Source organism: Candoia aspera, chromosome 16 (assembly GCF_035149785.1).
Source record: "Candoia aspera isolate rCanAsp1 chromosome 16, rCanAsp1.hap2, whole genome shotgun sequence".
Classification (NCBI taxonomy): domain Eukaryota; kingdom Metazoa; phylum Chordata; class Lepidosauria; order Squamata; family Boidae; genus Candoia; species Candoia aspera.
Genome location: NC_086168.1, coordinates 5,887,886 through 5,906,748, shown reverse-complemented (window position 1 = coordinate 5,906,748; position 18,863 = coordinate 5,887,886). Strand labels below are relative to the sequence as shown.

General features: G+C 47.9%; 1 protein-coding gene across 2 annotated transcripts in view; it reads right to left on the bottom strand.

Moving 5' to 3' along the window:
* The window catches only part of PNPLA7 (patatin like phospholipase domain containing 7), a 72,992-nt gene that overhangs the window by 10,670 nt on the left and 43,459 nt on the right, over nt 1-18,863 (bottom strand). For both annotated transcript variants that reach the window (XM_063316329.1, XM_063316330.1), the window contains exons 22-27: nt 14,626-14,689; nt 13,911-14,079; nt 13,334-13,516; nt 12,374-12,492; nt 7,178-7,334; nt 2,757-2,873 (exon numbers count right to left, since the gene is read on the bottom strand). In XM_063316329.1, the coding sequence (XP_063172399.1) occupies nt 2,757-2,873; nt 7,178-7,334; nt 12,374-12,492; nt 13,334-13,516; nt 13,911-14,079; nt 14,626-14,689 (809 nt within the window). The remainder of the gene's footprint in view (nt 1-2,756; nt 2,874-7,177; nt 7,335-12,373; nt 12,493-13,333; nt 13,517-13,910; nt 14,080-14,625; nt 14,690-18,863) is intronic.

Sequence of the window (18,863 nt, the reverse complement as noted above, 5' to 3'; positions counted from 1 at the left end):
CAGAGAGGGCTCATTAGAGGGGCTGCTGTGAAAAAGATGCTTCAAAAGCGGGTCTGAACACCCCAAGTGGCACGGGGCTGCCCGACTGCCTGTCGCACCCCTGCGTGAGTCACAGAAAGTCGGAAAGGGGTGCGGCAGGCAGGGGTGGGCAACTGTTGAGCCTTTCAGTCTCAGCCATGGCTGGTGCAGAGAGGCAGCGTTAAGAATTACTGCCTGTCTTCCTCGTTTCTTTTTTAATTTAATTTTTGCGGAAGGAATTTTTAACAAGGTAAAAAAAAAACCAATACTGATATTAGAAAAGAAACCAAGGAAATAAGGAAGAAGAGTGAATAGGTAAGAAAGAAAATAGAAGAAGAAATTAAAAAAAAAAAAAGGAAAAGGAAAAGTTAACCGTGCTGATAAGAGAAAATAACGTGTCTGGATTTGTCTCTACTTGGCAGCCACTTTTAGACCATTTGCCTGTGTCTGAAAAAAACAAGGTTTTGATTTTGGGTTTTGATGATTAAATGGTTTGACTTTATAGAAATAATGTTACTAAGGTTTAATTAATGGTAAGAGATAATATCTGTATAATATGCATTCATCTCTGTATCGGAGAAGGTTGGAAGTCACTTTCTTTTTCTGCTTTCTATCTAACTGTGCACTTTTATAGTTTTTCTTTTTTCTTTAGTTCTGTATTCCATCTTATCTATACTCTATATTTTGTATTTTAACTATACTTCGAAAATTAATAAAGTTCTTTAAAAAAAAAAAGAGGAAAAGAAAAAGAAAAAGATTATAAAGAAGTGTCTTCCGATCTTTTTGACAGCAGTTGTAAATCCATTTATATTTTACCCTCTCTAAGTTACATCATAATTTCCTTCCTTCTACAAGCTACCTTTTCTAATCATCAAACCCATAAATCACAACTTGGTTTTTCCCGTTTTTTGGGCAAAAAGTCCATCAGGGTTCCCAGTCACGGATAAAACTACTGTCTGTCTTCAAAGCAGATTGCTTGTTGCATCTACATACAGTGCCCTGTCTCAGGCCTTCTGGTTTTAGAGAGATGTCTAGAACAGGAAGGCATGAAATATGCCCTCACCCATCGCTAAAAGACATCCTTGACGGGTTAATCAAGCCGCCTAGTCTGTTTTCTTCCCCTCAACTTCTCCTTTCGGCTGAGAACAGCTACGTGGGAGATCGAAACTCAGCATCAGGGCATCATTCCCGGGGTATGAAAAGCCGGCTTCAAATCAGCTGGGTCTACCAGCATTGACTTGTTAGCATGGATAAGCCCCAATCCAGAGTTTCGCCATGCAAGGACGCTCACCCTTCCTGGCTTGCTTCCTGCTTACGTAAAACATTCCTGTTTGCTAAGCCACGATTCAAGCTCTGCAAGGTGGTGAGTGATGGGGCTTCCCTTCTTTCCAAGCCAAGCTAGATGCCCACAAGGGCATCCCTTTTATGTATGAAAACATTCCCCAGTCTTAACTCAGGAGGTTAAGAAGACTGGCCTCCTGAATGCTAGCAAAACATGAAAAGCATCCGCTTGCACGCTGGTGTTTTTCTCTCACCTGGCGTGAACTGGAATCCCTGAGAAAGCATTTTCGTGGTAGGAGTGGGAGGCAAAACACAATCCCCCCCCAAAGCTTGCATTTGGGGAGACGCACCCGAATCCCTTTCGCCAAGCACGGGTTTAAGGGGGGGAAGGGAGGGAGCGTCGCATCAGACCCACAGACGTGCCCACGAAAGAGCGGAGTCTAAAATTTGCCAGCTTTCAACGTCATCCCCCAAAGTTGCTACAGGACTGCTTCTTATAAAGAGGGAACAGATTGTGACATTCACAACTGGACGGATAAGCAGCTGCACAGAAGACAGAGTAGGCAGGAGGGGGAACGAAAGGGAAGCTGGCTAGGAAAGGCAGCCAGGTGTAAGGAGACTAAACAAGCACGCAGTTAAAAACGCCTTCGAACCCCCCTTTTTTTGTGTGGTTTGTTACACTGATGGTAAGAGGAGAATCGCACTCACTGGTGGGAGGATTTGAGCTAGCCACTGACGGTCTACGTCAAGAATTTAATACATCGGCTATCCACTTGCTGTGCAGATGCAGGCACCGGATTAACGCTGCCATTTAGCAAGGAGACAATTGACCCCTCTAATTTCACTATGTTGGAGGGTGGGAAATGAAGAGGAAGGAATCCAGACACTCACAGTGTTTCTGTGCCACTAAAGAGATTTGTGGGGGGGGGGGGAAGGGGGTGTCTCATCTCTTCTACATGCCCTGCTTGGCTTAATTACAAGCCTAACTTGCAATCTTATTTAACAGAATTCCCTTAACTTTTTAAATCCCTCCCTTATCCCCACAGTTGCTAAATGTAATCACTGGGATTTTTCTGTTAACTCCGACGGGGCTGTTTTCAAGGATAATGGAGGATCAAATTCCATTTATGTCACACAGGATTCTTGGCCCTACCAAGTGGGAGGCAAAAGGCATTATATGCATCAGGGCTGAAATTGTTCCATGCTGTTGACCCTGGAGATAGCAGACAACATTGAGGATGCCCGTATTTAAAATCAGCTTCCCCAAATTGGTAATGGCCAGATGTTGCCCACTGCATCTGGAAGGTGGCAGAAAACTGGCTTAAATTAATTATACACTCAACCCATCTAAAGACCCTCCCCTTGCCCACTACATGGTTGCCAACCTCTCTGGTCCTCCAGCTGCTGCTCAGCCCCACTCTCTTCCCATGTTGTGATGCACTCGATCACACACATACCTCAATCTGCTTGTCTTTGAAGATGTCGCTGACACCGTTATTGAAGGAGGCTCCGGAGAACATGGAGGTGATGGGGTAGGTCAAATCTAGAACTGTTTTGAACACCGAGTTCATATTCTGGAAAGAAAGCAAAGCTGATGATCTATGAGCATGGGGGGACAAGATGCTAAACACCCAATTAAAACTAGACTAATTTAATGTGGACAGCGGAGGTGAAGGGAGAGGCACATTTTCCAGTTTAAGGGCATCTCTGGGGCATTGATTCATCTGCTGAAGATTCTGGGTTATATTTCAGGGCATCTGAACAAATGGCTCGGGGCAAGCCTGTTGGGTCTCACTTGGATTTGGCCCAATCCAGGAGGCCCTCAATAATCCTATATGGTTGGCTGGCAGGAAAGAGACCCCAACGTCCCAGTGTGGCTGGTTGCCAGTTGGCCACAAGATTCGGTTCAGCTTCCCAAACCAGCCAGCCTTTTCTGGATGCCCCTTTCCAAAAAGATCTTGGTTCCTACTGCACATGGTGTTGAAGGCAACAATACACAAACTCAGCTTTTTGCATTAACAAGGAGAGAAAGATGCAAAAGAGCAGGACACAAAGATGTGGAAGTGTCCATTGCAGACTTGTTGGCCCAAAGCAGAGGTGGACATATCCTTTTGGTCTGGACATGCTGGGGGGGGGGGGTGAAAGAGGGTTGAAATGATGTGATAACAACACAAGGGATAGCTAACCCTGTTCAGAGATTTAAGGAGAGGATTTCCTTCAAATAGATGAGTTAAGAGTTCCAGACCTTTGACCATTTTATTTTATTTATCCACAATGCTTAAAATCTACCCCAGTCCCAGAAGACCTAGGCAAGATACAATATGCAAAATAAAAATGATTATGGGCCATCGAGTTGATGTCAACTCTTCTTGACAAGCTTGATGGACCTTCTCCAAGACAATCAGTCCAAAATAAAAATACCTAGTCATAAAACCCATCTATTAAATACAGAGGATGAAAGTCCCCACTCAGGACAATGGCAGAATGTGAACAATGAAGGAGTGACACCAACCTTGAGGGAGGAAGAGTTTCATAAAGCGGATGCTGCCCCAGAGAAGGACCATCATCCACCTCTTAGCCCACCAGCCTCATAAAGAGATTTCATTCATTGATTGGGGGACTTAACTCATCCGAGGAGCAATGTTGTTTAATTCATTCAGGCTGGGGGGGTCCAGGGGACAGCATTCAGGTCACAGTTATCCATTTCTTTCCCTGTTTTTTTTTGGGGGGGGGGACATACTTTGGGCACTTAGTCTAGTATTCAGAGACACAGCAGCATCTCAAGAAAGCTGGAGAAGCTGGCCCATCCCTGGGGATGACCTTAGTCACGCTAAATAAAATGGCTTTTTCCCCCTGGCCCTAAGGAGCTGAGGTCCAGGTCTGCTAACTGGAGGCAAGGTCCTGGTTCTCACAACGCAACAAGCATTTTACCCCAGCCAAAGTGTTTACCTCTCGGGTTTCCAGCTCATGGGTTGGATGGGGGCTGAGAAAGGATTCCAAAAAGGCCTTCCACGTGCTTTTCATAACCCCGCAACCTGGTTGCTGTTAACTAATGCCCACCTCCCAGCCAAAGGAAGAAGGGGGCGTGTGCGCCTTCTAAAAATACTGAAAATCTCCCCCTCCCCCGAGTCACTGCCGGCATTGTTTTAGCAAGAGGACGACAGGTGGAAACTAGAGAGCATAGCATAGCAAGCAGAGACAAGGAAGAGGTGACGCAAGGACCAGGCTGGCCGGGCTGACGGGAAGAGCACCCCCCACCCCCATTTTGCACAGCCAAGCCCTCGAGGGCAATCTGAGGTCTGCGATGTGGCAGGAACAATTCCCAACTCCTGCTCCTGAAATAAAGTTGGGGACCGGCTGTCTTTGCAGCCAGGCATCTGTCACGTGCTTTGTGGTCGGCGCTCGGGTGGACCCAGAAACCTTTTTACGATGCCAGGGGAGCCTGGCACCTCGTAGTAGGCTCAGTTCTGCTTTCGCTGGCCACCTCCTGAGCTAAAATACTGCCAGTCAGGAGATGGGAGAAGAGACAGCTAGGCTCTTTCATGAGCCGGCTGCAACCTTACAAAGGGCTTGCATTAGAGGCCTTGGGCTACTCCCCGCCAATAAAAATTAAAAAAAATAATAATACAGGATATATGAACCCAAAAATGTCATTTGGCCCAAGAATTGGAAAAAGCAGGTAGGCGTGTTTTGTAAAAATGTGTGGCATTTGGGGGAAAGAAAGGAACATCCACAAGGGTCCATTCAAAGGAAAGGCAGGAAGTACAACCCTCCCTCGGAACTGGCTTTAGGAGGTTGAGTTGAGAAGTCCAAATGCACTGGCTTTGTAGGGGTGGGATATCGTCATTCTGTGATACCCATTGGTTCCAACAGAAGAGAACATCTGTAGCTCAGGGCTGTGAAGTCCTTGGTGCTTGAGCTTGGCTGTTGGCTTGCAGACGTTTCATTACCCAACTAGGGAACATTGTCAGTGCGAGGGAGGGTGGGGTGTGCTCCCTGTTTATAACAGTTGTTTTCTGCTTGTTTGTCTGGTGCATGTCATCCAGGCACAGCTGCTATGATGATACGTCAGATTATGATTGGAAAACCGTAGTAATGTACCCCTTGTAATAACTTTAAGTGGTCTACATATCCTATTTTATATATGATATTTTACTCTTTTCATTACTCCTTTTAATATTTTACACACCCTAGTTTTACAGATACTTATATTCCATAGAATATGAGTTGTGATAATGTAAATTAATAAGATGGTTTTTAAATTTGATTAAGGGGCTCATTTACATGGTGATCTCAATGTATTTTAACATTTAATTGGGACTTGTAAATCCAAGTTTAAAATTATTTCAAATCAGATGGTCCACATTTTAAGGCTAATGTGTATATCTTTATAGAATCGTAACTTGTACTGGTCAGTGACCCTAATAAAATTGGAACTGAACTGTCTGGTGTTAATCCCTGCTTATCTAAACCATGTTTACACACCATTCAAACGAGACAAGAAAAAAGCTAAGAAGGAAACAAAAAGAACAGAACACCCCCCCTCCAGCAGCCTGAACCCAGATAAGCAGGGATTAACACCAGACAAATAGACAAGCAGAAAGCAATACCCCCATGAAGGAACTACCAAGATTTACCCCCATGGAGCTAATATGGGAACGCTGGGAGAGGACAAAGTTTTGCCAGGATAAGCCCTCTCCTGCAAGACAAAATTAGACCAGGGGCAGTCAGAGGGAAGCGAGGATGAGAATTTCCAGGACATGCAGCATTCCGCCACTGTGCTAGAGAGATGCTCCTGCCTGATCAATCGAAATCCAGAGCTGAGGACACAGGCAGAAACGAGAGAGCGTGAAGGAAACTAGGGAAACTGCTGCCGTTTCTCTTTCCCGATCCTTTTTCTCAATTAAGCGAGGCTTGACAAGTTCCTTGCGCAGAAATGTCCACAAAGCCCATGCTTCCTCACTTATAAATCAAAGGGAAAACGTTTCTAAGTGACAGGAAGACAGATGGTGGGGGACGTTCGCAGTGACTGCAGGCAGGATGCGAACAACTCGCCGTGTTGCGCAGGAAGTTACTCCCTCACTCCCTCCAAAATCAACTTTCCGGGCAGCGGGGTTGGTGGGACCAGGGAGGGCCCCTTAAAAAAACGGCACATTGCCCCTGCAGGGTCTTAGCCCATCTACTGCTTCCTTCACAAAAGAACGTCTGCTTAACAAGCACCACCACAACAAAGTTACTAAATGCAAACCATTACCTCGATTGCTTCTACGCAAGGGAGCATGTGGAAGGAGAGAAAGAGAAAAGAAAATGGAGAGGAAGAGAAAGTTGGGAGAGAGATGTATTAAAAGCAGAGCAAAGCAGTTAGTTCAACCCATGGTTTTAATTAACCATTAGTGAGTTAATGGTTTCCATGTTCCGTAAAGGAAGCATCTCATTCTTTGTGGGCATAATATTACCTGCATCTACCCTAGGGGAGCAAGCCGTTTCCCTTAGCTAAACTTTGGACAACACCCCGCATCTCCCCTTCTGGCTCAGCCAAACCAGGGGAAAGATGAGAAGATTTTCTGGGGGGCCAAGTTAACATTCCAGGCACAAGCCCAGAGGTCAGATGGCCAGAAAGGATCCACTGACCTAGCAGGATGGGACTGGCAGGACATGGATGCGTCCTCCAGGCTCAAAACAGATCTTGGTCTGAAGGCTCTGGTTGTAAGGCTCCAACAAAGGTCCTCCTAACCTTAGCATTGCCAGGTTAGCCACAGTTTGTCGGATGAGTCCAGTGGATTCCTTGCTATTTTTCCCCTCTGGACCCAGAGTGTTAAAGTCCCTTGCATTCTTCACAGCTTTGGGTTCAGGAGATGGTCCCAACAGGGGTTCTTACCATGGCCCACTGGCGGGCTTTGATCCTCATCTGGGTGTAGCTGCGCTCCTCTGCGTACAGGGCACCCATGAAGGACCCAATGGATGTTCCACCAATCATGTCCACAGGGATTCCAGCCTCGTTCAACGCCCTGATGACCCCCACTTGGGAGCATCCCCTGGAGGGTTACGCAAGGTGGGAGGAGCGGGGTTGGGGAGGAGAAAGATTTTTTTTTAAAAAAAACAGTGTACATTTTAAGAAAGAAGCCCAGTTGCTAGCAGAGGAAGGATACAGAGGCCAAAAGAACCTGGAAGAGATTCTAGAATTTGGCTTGCACACCATGGAAAAGGAAGGAAGGAAGGAAGGAAGGAAGGAAGGAAGGAAGGAAGGAAGGAAGGAAGGAAGGAAGGAAGGAAGGAAGGAAGGAAGGAAGGAAGGAAATACAGGAGACTGAAAGAGAAAGATTATTGAAGTGAATGAGAGAAAGAATGATGAAGGAAGGAAGTACAGGAGACTGAAAGAGAAAGATTATGAAAGTGAAGGAAGGAAGGAAGGAAGGAAGGGAGGGAGGGAGGGAGGGAGGGAGGGAGATAAACTATGGAAAATATCCTGAGAGTGAATTAGAGAAGGAAGGGAGGGAGGGAGGGAGGTTTTGCTGTTCTCCAGTCTGTCATGACATATTGCAAAAAGCAAAAGAAGAAAAAAGATAGTGTACCATGAAGTGTGTGTCTGGGGGAATGGAAGGAGAAAGAAACTTAACTGTAACCTGAGTTACCTAGTAGAGTCTCCTGTTTGCAAAGCACAGTGCAGGGCTCCCCTCCCACCCGGCACCTCCGATGAATTCTCTTGGCTTGCCCACACGCCCCTGGCCGCCCTGATCTGCAAGCAGGGGAGAGGCTGCGCAGAAGGAGCCCTGACACTTGGCTACTAAATGTTGGGCAGCTGTCAAAAGCAGAGGCAATCTTCCTTTTGCAGGGGGATTAAGGCATCAGCCTCCTTTGCCCCTTGCAGGTGCCCGCAGGGAGGCCTTTGTTCTCATTGTGATGGCGCGTCCAACAACTACCTGTGGAACCGCAGCCCGATGTCCACGCAAATCACTCCTGCTAAGAGGTTGATCGCAAAGACATCTGCCTGACTGCAGCTGGGCGGGAGCACTTAAGGTCCACAGTTGGATTTGGCCCACAGGTGTCATTCTATCCCCTTTCTTGTTCGCACTGTCAGATCATGGTGAGCACAGTTATTAAATGCTTTGTGCGCTGCATGCTCCCCGTTTTTCTGGTTAAAATTAAGCCAGAACTCCAAAATTCGGTACAAGTATTCTTCTGCTTTGTAGCAATGAACAAAGCTGCTCCTTGCAAGGCAGAGCAGCTAAACCAGACTTAGGTGCATTAGAACTTCCAAACAACAAGAATTGGAAGGCAGCCTTGCTAAAAGGCTGGCAGTGAGTTTGGATCGATCCTTCCTTCCTCCCTCCCTCCCTTCCTTGAAAGCCTTCCTTCCTTCCTTCCTTCCTTCCCTTTCAGTCTTCCTTATTTTCCCTTCCTTCCTTCCTTCCTTCCTTCCTTCCCTTTCAGTCTTCCTTATTTTCCCTTCCTTTCTTCCTTCCTTCCTTCCTTCCCTTTCAGTCTTCCTTATTTTCCCTTCCCTCCCTCCCTCCCTCCCTCCTTAATCTTTCAGTCTTCCATATTTTTCCTTCCTTCCTTCCTTCCTTCCTTCCTTCCCTTTCAGTCTTCCTTATTTTCCCTTCCCTCCCTCCCTCATCTTTCAGTCTTCCTTCCTTCCTTCCTTCCTTCCTTCCTTCCTTCCCTTTCAGTCTTCCTTATTTTCCCTTCCCTCCCTCCCTCCCTCCTTAATCTTTCAGTCTTCCATATTTTTCCTTCCTTCCTTCCTTCCTTCCTTCCTTCCTTCCCTTTCAGTCTTCCTTATTTTCCCTTCCTTTCTTCCTTCCTTCCTTCCTTCCTTCCTTCCCTTTCAGTCTTCCTTATTTTCCCTTCCCTCCCTCCCTCCCTCCCTCCCTCCCTCCCTCCTTAATCTTTCAGTCTTCCATATTTTTCCTTCCTTTCTTCCTTCCTTCCTTCCTTCCCTTTCAGTCTTCCTTATTTTCCCTTCCCTCCCTCCCTCCCTCCCTCCTTAATCTTTCAGTCTTCCATATTTTTCCTTCCTTCCTTCCTTCCTTCCTTCCCTTTCAGTCTTCCTTATTTTCCCTTCCCTCCCTCCCTCCCTCATCTTTCAGTCTTCCTTCCTTCCTTCCTTCCTTCCTTCCTTCCTTCCTTCCCTTTCAGTCTTCCTTATTTTCCCTTCCCTCCCTCCCTCCCTCCTTAATCTTTCAGTCTTCCATATTTTTCCTTCCTTTCTTCCTTCCTTCCTTCCTTCCTTCCTTCCTTCCTTCCTTCCCTTTCAGTCTTCCTTATTTTCCCTTCCCTCCCTCCCTCCCTCCCTCCTTAATCTTTCAGTCTTCCATATTTTTCCTTCCTTCCTTCCTTCCTTCCTTCCTTCCTTCCTTCCTTCCTTCCTTCCTTCCCTCCTTCCTTCCTTCCTTCCCAGGTGTTCAGCAGGGAATACAGCAATGCTTAACCAGGCAGAAGAGTAGATTGTCATTTCTGCCAAATCAGAGAAAAATGCTCTTTCTATTCTGGACCTGAAATGTGGGAAGACAGATGGGAGGTGAGATGCAGATGTAACACAAGATGTTTGAAGTTGACATCTGTGGCATGCAGAGTTGTCCACGGAGGCGAGCCGGCGAATGGTGAAAATGAGCGAGAAGCAGACAGAACATGAGTTGATGACCAACGGGCATGGACGGCTGTGGCTTTCTGTATGGCACCTCCAAAAGTCTAGCTGGATGCAGTCAAAGAGGCTGAGTGTGAAAACGTCCAAGGCAAGGGAAGCCAAAATGCAAATTCCCCTTCTTTACAACCTGCACTAATGTTTTATTACTGAGCTGCAAGTTCCTAGTCCTGTTGACTCCTCTTTTGAAAAATGGGCTCGGGGGAAGCCTAAAATTGTCATTGGAGAAAGTGCTGCCAGACTCCTCCTGACTTGGGGCTTCCACCCCAGGGGAACTGATGGACTTAAGTTTTAGGAAGGCAGGTTTCAGCTAGATATTAGGAATAACTTTCTAGCAGTAAGATAGTTTGACGGTGGAAGCCAAGATCCGGGGAGGTGATGGGGTTGTCTTCTAGCAGATGCTCAATGCATTCGCTTGGATTCCTGCACCGGGCAGGGTGTTTGACTCCATGGCTCCTCCGAGTCTAGAACTGAAAGGGGGAGGCCAGGGACACTGGGGTTAACCGGAGTGCCTAGAACACCCGGATCCTGTGCTTTAATCAGAGATGAAGCAGTAAGCGATTAGCAAAGGGAGCAACAGGGCTGCATAGGATGCCTTAGGCGCAGCTGAAGATCAGAAGCAGTGTTCTTTTGCAGAGGGTGCTACAAAGGGTTAGCAAGATTTGAACACCAACCCAAATGGTCCTTGGGGGGGAGAAAAGTCATGGTTAACAAGCGACAGACGGAATGCTTTCCAGAACAAAAGGCAATCTTGATCTCTGATGGGTTTGCGTTTCTGAAGACCTCCGGGTTGGTTTCAGGGCCAGCCCCCTCGCCACCCAGTGCCAGGAGCTGCTTCTCCATTGAAGTCAAGCAAAGGAATGGTGGTGGGGGGAAGTGAGACATCTAGAATGCTAACAAAAGGAAGAGAGGCAGAAACAGCTCTGGGCTGGAACAACGTGTGGGCGATCTTACTTATGGCATTTCTCCCAAAACACTAGAACAATCAACGAGGGGATGGCAGCCAGGAACTAATTATCCATGTGAAAATACAGAAGACAAGAAAATTCCAAGGTTCATTTCGCAGAACGCAGCATGCACCAGCTCAACCCAACCCACCCCGCCACCAGAGCAGCGAACTCCGACAGACAAAAGGAGGGCGACATTTTCAGGAGCTCGTTCCAAAGCCCAAACGCTTAAATTATCCCAAACCTGAACAGTTTCACCAAGGATGGGAAAGGGAGGGACGAGAAATCACTTTCGGGACTGCATAGTTACTGATCGGGGAAAACAGAGGGAGGGAGGAAACGGGGGAAAAGGAAACTAGGGGGGTCCTGAAATCACCCTTGATGGGAGTTTGGCCCAAGAGAAAGCTATTCTGAAATAGTCTGTATTATGATGCCAGAGTTCTGGTGCAAATCTCCGGTGAGGTTTCAGAATTGTCAGCTCAGTTCACGCGACAGACCGAATTCTAACTCCAGGGAGAAAATGCAAGGGCGTTGTAACAGGTTCAGGGAGCGTGTTATGCCAACTGCTTTTAAGTGTGTTGTACAAGCAAGCTGAAAGGCCATCTAAGCCAACCCCCAGCTTGGTGCAGGAATCCAATTAAAGCATCTCCGAGATACGGCTGTCCACCAAGGATGGGATGACCATCAGCGCAGATCCTTAGTTCCACTGTCAAACTGCTTGTGCCTTTCAGGAAGATTCTCCTAACCACCAGCCTGCTTTCCAAATCCTTATTTGGAGTTGGCGAGGGCTCAGATTAAAAGTGGGAATACTGCTGTTTGGGACAGGGAAGGAGAAGGAGGAGGAGGAGGAAAGATATAGGGAAGGGGAAGGAGGATAAGGGATGATGATGATGGAGGAGGAGGAGGAGGAGGAGGGATGATGATGATGATGATGATGGAGGAGGAGGAGGAGGAGGAGAAGGGAGATGGGGAAGGGGAAGGGGAAGGAGGAGAAGGGATGATGGTGATGATGATGATGGAGGAGGAGGAGGAGGGATGATGATGATGATGATGGAGGAGGAGGAGAAGGGAGATGGGGAAGGGGAAGGGGAAGGAGGAGAAGGGATGATGATGATGGAGGAGGAGGAGGAGGGATGATGATGATGATGATGATGATGGAGGAGGAGGAGGAGAAGGGAGATGGGGAAGGGGAAGGGGAAGGGGAAGGAGGAGAAGGGATGATGGTGATGATGAAGGAGGAAGAGGAGGAGGAGGGGAGAAGGAGGAGGAGGAGGAGAGATATAGGGAAGAGGAAGGAGAAGGAATGATGATGATGATGATGATGGAGGGGAGGAGAAGGGGAAGGAGGGGAAGGATCATCATCCATCCACCTGCTGCTGTCACAGTGCAATAAAGAAGCCGGAAGGCCTGTGCATTCCCAGGAAGCCTCAGATGCGCAATATCCCACGCCAAGGGGTCTCTCGAAGCACCGGGCCAGCCTTACCGTGCTCCACCTCCTCCAAGAACCAAGGCGACCGCGTTCCCCGTCAAGACGCGGGCTAGCCGAGAGAAGTCGGAGTGTCGGTCGGCAGGCTTCTGGAAGACGCGTTCATACAGTTCTTTCTGCAGGTGGGAGACCAGAGACCCAGCATCAGGCATAGCCCCGAACTGCTTTCATTCCTCTGGACAGCTTCCAGATATTCGGACCCACCTGCAGAATTCTCAGGAACAGCCGTGCTGGCTGGGGAATTCAGAGATTTGAAATCTACAAATCTAGTTGCATACCACTAAAGGATGCTTAGAAAAAGAAGGAAGGGTTGCATCAGAAGCAAATCCTGTGCTTACAAGTCTATCTAGTAGGCAGAGTTTATTCCAAAACACACATACCGAAGGGCCCTGATTTAGGTATCAATTTACAGGAGTCCTCGCTTAACGACCATAATTGGGACCAGAATTTCAATTGCTAAGCGGTCATTAAGCGAATCTGACCCAATTTTACGACCTTTTATGGTGGTTGTTAAGCGAGTCACCAGTCATTAAGCGAATCGTTAATATGGTCGTTAAGCAAATCTCGTGGACTTTCTATGGCAGCTTTCCTCCAAATATTTCAGATCTGCAGATTTCAATTCCCCAGAAAGCAAGTCCTTACATTTGGGGGGGATGCCATTATTGGTTGGTCTCACCCATCACACGAAGCCATGTGGTTTCTTTGATTCAGTAAATGAGAAAGGGTTGGGTTTACAGGTGACGCCAAGCCACCAACCACGCTTCAGAAAGGACAATGGGCTCGATGCTCACATCCCAGCCAGCAAAGTCAACCGGAGCACAGGAAGACATAGAGCAGCGTAGAAAAGCAGCCAACATCTGGATCGTGGACTCTGACAGAGCCGGGTGACATCACAGCGGGGGCTGCCCCTACCTACAGCTCAGGCATGGGCCGGGGACCCGTGATGGAGCCTCTTACCAGTTTGGGCAGGCTCCGCCGGGAGAAGACTCGACGGGGGCAGCGGAGGTGGAGGTGGGCAGAGCACCAGCTGCGCATGTTGAGCCACTCCACAGTCCGGGAAGGGAGGGGGCCATCCTCTCGGTGCAGCAAGATCAGCTGCTTCTGAGCTCGGACAGCTGTGTTCTCCAGCATCCGTTCCAACTGGTGCAAAAAAGAAGGTTCAAGAGACCGCTGGGCTCAACGACCCTTCCTGGCATCTCCAGGCAAGGCCCCTTTCCGAGTCTTGGAGAGCTGTTCCTAACGAACATTGGTTTGTTTTCCTTCCTGCCCCCTTTCCTGTCCACAAATGGCAGCCCTCTGGCTGGGGAATTCTGGGAGCCGAAGTCCACACATCTTAACGTTGCTAAGGTTGAGAAACCCTGACCTAGAAAATCACCCTGATCTCCCCATTATCCTAGAATATATAGGCCCTAAGTCAACTTCCCCACATGGGGCCAGAGGTGCCCACTTTATCCCGAGTTTGGAAACTGGATCCGGTGGTCTAGCAAAGCCGGAATCCAACAGCTCCTTTTACATTCGTTCTGGTGCGACTCACCTCTCCGACGGTGGGCTCCTGCTCCCCCAGGCCCACGATCAAGATGCAGTCAGCCTGCCGGATGCAGCGCTGGGTCCAGGGGGTGAGGGTGCTGTCGGACTGGTACAGCACAATGTGGTGCATGTCTTCCTGCTGACCCAGCCAACTGGACAACCGATACTCATGGATGCTAAGGGAAAGAGGGGCAGAAGTGCTGGTCATGCAGCATCAGCCTCAACCTGCTGTACAGGTCAACAGGTGGGAAGCCTAGAACAATCCTCCTAGAATCCTGGGCTTCTGCAATTTAAGTGACTTGCAAGGGACTAAAGATCAAGCATGCCCACTCACCTCTCCCTTGGTGTCTGCAAAGCTCCCACTCAGTGCTGGATTTAGACTGGTGAGGCCCTATGCTACATAAAGTCTGGAGACCCTGTCAACCTTACCAGGTAGACCAGACAGGAAACACGACCAGATCAGCTAATTCTACTTTATTGTAAGGCTACCTTAACAGAATCTTGCAAATCTGAAAGTCCAATTCTCCCCATCTCCTTTGCAGCCCAAAAAACTAGGGAGGGTCCCTTCTTGCCTCACCCACTATCCAGCTGTGGGCTATGCCCTCTCTTATCTGACCATTCCCTAGGTGGCATATCTTCCCTCTGCCTCCCAAGGTCATTCTCACATACCATTACAGCAAGTCACTGCTTGCAGCGTCCAGGGAACAATGCAGGGTCCTTACCTGTCAAGAGCTGCGGAGCCAAGCTGCTGCTTGATGTTGTCGCTGGTGAGCAGCAGGGTTGGACCTGGGGTGGGGACAGACAACAAGCCACTTACCAAGCAGGTCCACTGATTTCCCCTAAAGATTTTAAATCCAGTGTTTGTTATTCCTCGTGTTTCTGACTTTCCTGTTGCCAACTCAACATCCCTCAGGGGTGCAGCTGAGCCAGATCAAAAGCTCGGGACTGAATGCACAGGCCAAGCACTTTCAATCAAAGTATCTTAAGCAGCAGGACCAGGGGAAAAATTCCCATGATATCCTGGATGTTAAATAGGATTAATGTGATTGAAAGATCAGAACAGTACAGGCCCTGGGGCACTCTATGGAAACAAGAGTTGGACTTTGAAGAAGCAGGACAGGAAGAGTATTGATGCTTTTTAAACTTTGGGGTCGGAGAAGACTCCTGAGAATACCGTGGACAGCCAAGAAAACAAACAAATGGATCATTGAACACATCAATGCAGAGTTTCCACTTGAGGCACAAATGAGCAGGCTCAAATTATCCTACTCTGGACATATTAGGTGAAGACCCAGCTCTCTGGAGAAGGCTCTGATGCTGGGAAAGGTGGAAGGAAAGAGAAGAGGATGGCCAGCTGCAGGGTGGATGAACTCAATTTCAGCAATGATAGGAAGACCTGAAGGACCAGGTTGGGGACAGACCTTCCTGGAGAAGGTCTAGCTATGTGGCTGCTAAGAGCTAACTCTGACTTGATGGCACCTAATCAATCAATCAATCAATCAATCAATCAATCAATCAATCAATCTTCTACCCAGGCAACCTCTACAATTCCCAGAGAAGTTCATAATCCTAGGAAAGGTGGAAGGAAAGAGAAGAGGAGGATGACCAGTAGCAAGATGGAGGGACTCAGCTACAGTGGTGATGGGTGGACCACTGGAAGAGCTGAAGGACCAGGCTGAGGACAGATCCTCCTGGAGAAGGTCTAGCTATGTGGTCGCTAAGAGGTGACACCGACTTGATGGCACATAATCAATCAATCAATCAATCGATGTATATCCCATTTTTCTAGCCAGAGAGCACTCAGGACAGCTGGATTGTTGCAGCTACTTCCTAGAGATGGGCCAACTTCAAACTTCATCTATTCCAAAGAGCCCAATTAGTAGCCCTCTAGAAAGAGAACCTCCAAAAAGTCAAGGTGCCAGCAAAGGACTAAACAGGACCCACACTGATCAGAGACGGAGACATCTCACTTTTCTTCCTAAACAAAATTCGCAAATGCTATAATTAGCCTTCAAGTGGTTGGTAGTCTGTGTTTACCACTTGTGGCCCACGGATGCCCTGAAACAGAAGGACAGGTACGAAAGAACCAGCAGCTCTTTTAATTTACCCACACATCTCTGCTGGGTTGCTTGGTGACAGCGCTCGCTTGCCCCAGCTTGCAAGCCAAGTTCCACAATCGCCCTCGTAGCTAACAAACCTTTAGTTTGCATTTTTTTCTTTTTTTGTAGCTGTTGTTCGGCTCACAGCTTCTTTGCACGTTTCTTTCCCACTTTAACATCGCCGGGATCCGTTTAAGTTAGGATGCAAGTCGCAGCTCTCGCTCTGGCAAAAACCACTCCCTGGCTGCGCGCACAATTTTGATTTCTAGATCTAAGGGACAGCAAAGCGCCCAAGTTCTCCCTGCTGAATTAACCGCAGCTCTGCAGCATGTTAAAGAGGGAAGGGGGAAGGAAGAGAGGACGGGAATAAAGCAAGACATCAATGTCAGGCTGGAGAGAAAGGTCACGGGCGATATTGACAGAAGCACTTGCAAAACATGGAATAGAAACCCTGCCAAAATCCTAACACGCTGCATAAATAACTCATTTTCCTATTAGCCAAATGGAACGCCACTAAATTAAAGGAACAAGTCGCTCGGCATTCAAATACAAACCAGCTCGGCTGGGGAAGCAATGGGGAAATGGAGTCTATATCAGACCACTGGAAAGGGTGGCCTGGATCAAAGGGGAAAGGTTGGAAAGACACACACACACACACACACACACAGAGGCCCAATTGTGGTTTATGCCCAGTGGGCTTCTTCAAAGAAGGACCAGCTCCAGGGGGGGCAGAACAAAGAGGAATGCAAAACTATTGTTCAAAGAAGCAAAAAATTCCTTGGGATTTCTCAGCAGGAGTTTTGCTTCGCTCCTCTCACTCCAGCATGATCTGCATTCTGCCATCATTCTGTTTACACTAGATGCTTTCTCTCCGTAACATCTGGTTCTTCCAAAGGGTAGTTCCTGTGCAGGTTGTGCCCTCCTGGCTAGACCGAAGCGTGGCAGTCCAAAGGATTTCAAGACTGCTCGCAAGAGCCAGGTAGATCGAGTTGGGTCCGTTTAAAAATGCGAGCAGATATTTAACCAGGGAGCATGCTGTGTTTTTGGATGGCTAGGTCTTTCTATCTGCATGTACACTTTCACATGCTCATGTGCTTCCACAATCTGGAACGGCACATTTTGAAAAGAAAATACCCTACCCTATTTGGACTTATTGCTCAGTTCATTAATTCTGTATAAATTAACCAGTTGTGGCTCGGCCCTGTGAGAACAGGCAGAGTCCCCAGTTTGCCTGTTCTCACGACATCCATCCATCTCCTCTATAAACTCTTCATGCAGAAATCAGGAAACTTTAGGTCTGGATTAGTGGCAAGCCACGGTTTGCTGGCAAACTAGTGGATGGAACCTAGTTTGAGTTATACCTTATCTTTCTGTCCTGGTGAATAGTCGAAGAATCACTGCTGTAGGCTGCAATACTAAGGGATGAGCAAGGACCCTATTTTTAGCTTAAGGGTGTCTGGCCACCTAAACTAGGCTCAAATTTTTCTAGTTGCTGGATTTGGATAAATGCAAAGTCAAGCTGGCGCTTTCCTCTAACTGCCAAAGCATAATAATTCTGGGCTACACCTGAACAGCTTCATGGTATATTCAACCATAGTGGAACCTGTTCAATAGGTTGATAATTTAAAGGTGTAAACCAGACATATTTGAACTCCGGGCAGAAAAGCCCAGAACATCTGGCTGAAGAGCTACTGAACTCTCAAAAATTCACACAGCTTGGAGCAGCTTGTTCTGAGAGTGGATGTATCCCCAAAAGATGAGATGGGGGGCATTAATATGGTTGCCTTCACTTGATGCTTGACACGGACAGCATCTGCTCATTTGTGCTTCTGGAAACCCACGTCTGCTGAGGAGGAGGACTTTAAGAACACATCAAGGGACGAGCTGGAACAGGCGAGCAGAACGCCGTGCTAATCCAACCTTCTGTCGTCCAACGGTGGCCAGCCAGATGCTCCCGGAGAATTCACAAAGCAGTATTTGCAAGGGAGCGGGGGAGCATTATTTGCCTCCCAACACACAAGGTCCACAGTCCAAGTGAGCATGACACCACCCATAAAATGTCACTGAGAAGATGTTGGAGGCCTGATGGGGACTAAATTGTGAGGACTTGGAGCTGGATCTAGAACGAGAGCCGGGAGCTGCAGTGGAGCACAATAATCAGTATCAGAGTGAAGCATGGAGCGATTTGGGGGCGGTGGGTGGGGGTTAATCTAAGAGATCATCTCCTGCAGGCTGTAAGAAATCTGATCCTTATTTCCTGCAATTGGCAGCTTTGAGGAATGGCTTGCTGGGCGACAAGATTTATGACATCCAACTGCGTTAGAAAGTTTTATGGCGTCCAGCTCTTAATTTCATTACCAATTGTTTAAATGCATTTGCCGCAGAACGCCTGTTTTGTCATAAACTCTGCATGTTATGCTGGATTTATAGAGACAAGTTATTTAGAGTGTTAGATGGCCTTCTTGGCCACCAGCCGCCCCACATTTTCCCCGCGCTGCTGCTTAGCGGCTGTTCCAGCCCCTGAACTCTGGGCAGAAAATAGCCACGGGCACACTTCTGGGCACCATCAGCCCCGACCAGCTTCTGCAACACACAGATGCTGCTGTCCGACAGCATTTGGAGGACAGAAAAAGCATCCACACAGCAAGCCATCTTTCTGCTGCCTCTCCCCGCCCCACAACGTTTCTGGGTGAGTCATCACTCCCGTGCATAAAGGAAAGCTGTGTGTGCCGCTCACACACCGCACTGGCACTTTGCTGGAGCACGGCACATCATTCTTGGATGGGGGGGGGGGAGAAAGCCCTTAGTTGTAACTTACCTTGGAAGGTGACCCACACTTCAAGAAAGTGAAGTGTTTCTGA